This window comes from Otolemur garnettii, unplaced genomic scaffold, assembly GCF_000181295.1.
Source record: "Otolemur garnettii isolate 467f Iridium unplaced genomic scaffold, OtoGar3 scaffold00001, whole genome shotgun sequence".
NCBI lineage: Eukaryota > Metazoa > Chordata > Mammalia > Primates > Galagidae > Otolemur > Otolemur garnettii.
In genome coordinates this window covers 71,688,212-71,692,807 of record NW_003852396.1, presented here as the reverse complement: position 1 = coordinate 71,692,807, position 4,596 = coordinate 71,688,212, and the positions used below count along the sequence as shown (strand labels likewise).

Sequence of the window (4,596 nt, the reverse complement as noted above, 5' to 3'; positions counted from 1 at the left end):
GGCGCCTTAGCCGGTTGAGCTATAGGCGCCGAGCCAACTGTGAGTTATTTTCTAAACTAGTTCCTCTAATTCTGATTATATTAGATTTTAATTATTCATACTCATGTTTTTCTTTCCAGTCAAGATTTAAAACTAGCTTGAGACTGTGTATTCAGAGTTACAGCCATAATCTTAATAAGAGAGTCAATTCTGAAACCATTAGGTGATTGCTTCATTAGAAGTAACCCTTGTCATCAGTTGGCAGTGTTGGATAGCTTATCACTCATATCCCTCTGGCTTGTTGACATTTTGCTTCCCCTCACTGCTTCTATGTCATGAAGATATCTTTTGTAAGAGAATTGGTTTGCCATCTGTAATCATTCAGATACGTTGCTAATTGGAAGTGAATAATTTAATACCATATGATGATTCAGAATCTGAAGCTATTTAGTTCACAGCACCTCAGGGGTAGAGGGTTGTTGCCTGTCTATGAATGTTGTTTTCCTTGGATGATTATCACTAGTTATTCATGATTTACATGGAAGTTCTACCTAACTTCTTTGCTCTACTCCCTGCCCCATGCTGGTCCACATTTGCAGGGTGATGATGAACCAGAGATCCCCATAGATGGAACAGAATTATCCCACTACCGTCAGCGTGCCCTCCTGCAATCACAGCCAGTTCGACGGACGCCTCTCCTCCACAATTTCCTGCACATGCTGTCCTCCCGCTCCTCTGGCATCCAGGTGGGAGAGCAAAGTACAGTGCAAGATTCTGCTACCCCCTCACCCCCACCGCCTCCCCCTCAGTCCTCCATGGAGCGCCCCAGGACTTCCGCTTACATCAGGCTCCGACAGCGGGTCAGTTACCCCACAGCTGAGTGCTGCCAGCACCTTGGGATCCTGTGCCTGTGCAGCCGCTGCTCTGGCACTCGAGCTCCTTCCCTCTTGCCACACCAGGACAGTGTCCCCCCTGCTTCTGCCAGAGCTACTACCCCTTCCTTTTCTTTTGTGCAGACCGAGCCCTTCCATCCCCCGGAGCAGGCCTCGTCAACTCAGCAGGACCAGGGCCTCCTGAACCGGCCGTCTGCCTTCAGTACAGTCCAGAGCAGCACAGCCGGCAACACACTCCGCAACCTCAGTCTGGGTCCCACCCGTCGCTCTTTGGGAGGCTCTCTGTCTAGTCACCCTTCTAGGTATCACCGAGAAATAGCTCCTGGGCTGACAGGATCTGAATGGACCCGGACAGTACTCAGTCTTAATTCTCGCTCGGAGGCGGAATCCATGCCCCCACCCAGGACCAGTGCCTCTTCAGTGAGTTTGCTGTCCGTGCTGAGACAGCAAGAAGGTGGCTCTCAGGCATCTGTGTATACGTCAGCCACAGAAGGGAGGGGTTTTCCAGCATCAGGGTTTGCAGCTGAGTCAGATGGAGGGAATGGCTCCAGCCAAAACAACTCAGGCGGCATTCGCCATGAGCTTCAGTGTGACTTGAGACGCTTCTTTTTGGAGTATGACCGGCTTCAGGAGCTGGATCAGAGCTTGAGTGGGGAAGCTTCCCAGAGCCAGCAGGCCCAGGAAATGCTCAACAATAACATTGAATCTGAGAGGCCAGGCCCTTCACACCAGCCCACTCCGCACAGCAGTGAGAACAACTCTAATCTTTCCCGTGGCCACCTGAATCGCTGCCGGGCTTGCCACAATCTCCTGACCTTCAACAACGATACTTTGCGCTGGGAAAGAACCGCACCTAACTACTCCTCTGGTGAGGCTAGCTCCTCCTGGCAGGTCCCCAGTACCTTTGAGGGTATGCCATCAAGTGGCAGCCAGTTGCCACCTCTTGAGCGGACTGAGGGCCAAACATCCAGCTCCAGCAGGCTGGAGTTGAGCAGCTCTGCTAGCCCACAGGAAGAGAGGACTGTGGGGGTGGCCTTTAACCAAGAGACAGGCCACTGGGAAAGAATTTATACCCAGTCCAGCAGATCTGGAACTGTATCACAGGAGGCCTTACATCAGGATATGCCTGAGGAAAGCTCTGAGGAAGATTCACTCAGGAGGTAAGCAGTTGCCTTCCTATCTTCTCCTGCGTTCCTTGCTTTTCTCCTTGTATCTATTCCTTTAGTCCTGTAAATACTGTGGCTGTATCTGAAGTGTTTGGGAGCCAACCTTCTGGTTCTGATCTCCCCATGCATGTTCTTGGAAAGTCTTGCTCTGGTGGCAGAGATACAATAGGGCCAGTAGTATGCGTCAGTTGGCTGTGGTAACTCTATTTCTGGCTAAGCCCAAAGGTGAAGGGAGAGTGTAGATTAGGTTAAAGAGGCATAAGGAGAATAGAACCATTGACTTTTTCTGCTGTGCTTTTTGACCTTCTTGAAGGATTGCATGTGCAGGACAAGTTACTGTGAGACAAAAAATATCCCAGAGTACATAGGAATAACTAAAAGAGAACCCTGCTTGGTACAGATTAGTATGTTGACTTTGCCTTGCCAATTGTGTGGCTGGTTTGGGCAACTGTATTTACCTTTTAATTCTTACCTTTTGGAACACTGAAGCTTGACCAAAAAAATAAAAAAAGTGTATGTGCATATATATATATGTATATATACATGTGTATATATGTATGTATATTAAGGAAAGTTCCAGTTATTTTATTTTAGAGATATATGTTTTTGGACAGAACATTATTTGCTCAGTAAACATTCTTTGAATGGCCTTCCCAGATAGACGTATACCTTGGGGTGAGGAAGAAGAAGACTTCATGGAAGGAAGGCCTTTCCATACTCGGATTGGCATCCCAGCCAACTCTTTCATGGAAGAAACAGAGTGGGTGTAGTTGATCGCCCACCACAAGTTCCATGTATGGCTGTGTGCACATCTATCTTTATTTATTAGGGACTTCTTTCTGTAATTTTGTAAAGGTCAAATCTAGCGTAATCACCAACTCCCAGAATATGCCTGTTGGATCCAAACAGCATATTGCTCTGCATTACATCCTCTGTTGAAGTAATTGAAATTTCTCTTGACATAAGCTTCTAACAAGGGTGGGAATATGGCTTGTGCACATAATGTACTTCTTATTTTGGGAGGATGCTAGTTTAGACAGTCACTCAGTCAATAAGTGTTAGTTGAATGGTTACAGTTTTTTCAGCACTGGCAAGCACTGTGGAGAATACAGAAGTGTCTTTGCCCACTGGAGTATCCAGTATTAGCTTTGAGGCAAGACTTATTTACATGAAATTTATCAAAAGTATAGATGATCAAATGTTTCCTTGTATGATACAGAGATTTAATGTAGTCTGATTTCAAAGAAAGGGAAATGTCATCAGGAAAGGCTTTATAAAATCAAGTCTCGAAAGATGGGTAGGATCTGGATAAGGAAGGACCTTTTTACTAGAGAGGAATAGCCCATAGTAAGGGAGGGAAGGATATGGTGTGTATATAGGATGGTAGGCAGTTCTAGGGGCCAGGGATGCAGAACAACGGGAGACTTGGCTGGATGTGAAAGGTAGACAAAGGAGAGAGGTTGTTACTATGTCCATATGCTTGAGACCAGTTCTGGACTAACAGTTCCTAAATTCCTGGTTTTGGACTATCTTGTCTTACTTAATGGTATACACCAAGGACCTGGGACTCTGCTGGGTGCCGTGGCTCATGCCTGTAATCCCAACACTGTGGGAGGCTGAGGAGGGAGAATTGCTTGAGCTCAGGAGTTCGAGACTTGCCTGAGGGACAGTGAGACCCTGACTCATAGAAAAATGAACCCCACCCCTAACAGAACAACAACAAAAAAAAGAAAAATGAAAAACCCAGCTGAGTGCTGCTGTGAGCACCTGTAATCCCAGTGGCTTCCTGAGGTTGAGGCAGCAGGATGCCCACAGCTGGAGTCTGAGGTTGCAGTGAGCTATGGCACCATTGCACTTTGCTCAGGGCATAGGGTGGGACTCTGTCTCAACAACAACAAGAACAAAAGAATCTGGGACTCTGTTCTTTTTTGGTTTTTTTTACTGAGTCAGAGTCTCACTTTGTCACCCTTGGAAGAGTGCCTTGGCGTCATAGCTCACAGCAACCTCAAACTCTTGGGCTTGAGTGATTCTCTTGCCTCAGCCTCTCTAGTAGCTGGGACTACAGGTGCCAGTCACAATGCCTGGCTTTTTTGCTTGTTTGTTTAGCAGGCGCAGCCTGGGTTCAAACCCACCAGCCCTGGAGCATGTGGCTGATGCCCTAACCACTGAGTTATGGATGTCCAGTCTGTTCTTCTTTAAAAGAGGTGAAAAGGCAGCCAGCACAGTGCCTCTCATGTAGTTAAGTGCTTAAAAAGTTTATTAAAAAAAACAAAACAAACTAAAGTTTATTAAATATTGGTAACAGGCAGTGAAAGAAAGAAGAAAAAAAATTATTAAGGTTAGCCTTAAGGCTGGGTTTGGTGGCTAATGCCTGTAATCCTAGCACTCTGGGAGGCTGGGGAGGGTGGATTGCCTGAGCTCTGAGTCTGAGACCAGCCTGAGCCAGAATGAGACCTCATCTCTAAAAATAGCCAGGTGTTGTGGTGGGCGCCTGTAGTCCCAGCTACTTGGGAGGCTGAGGCAAGAGAATTGCTTGAGCCCAAGAGTTTGAGGTTGCT

At 46.9% G+C, this 4,596-nt stretch overlaps 1 protein-coding gene across 1 annotated transcript in view; it reads left to right on the top strand.

The window, feature by feature from the left end:
* AMBRA1 (autophagy and beclin 1 regulator 1) overlaps positions 1-4,596 on the top strand; it is a 239,126-nt gene that overhangs the window by 56,153 nt on the left and 178,377 nt on the right. Inside the window, 2 exon segments of the mRNA XM_012803007.2 lie at positions 525-725; positions 996-2,032. Coding sequence (XP_012658461.1) covers positions 525-725; positions 996-2,032 — 1,238 coding nt within the window.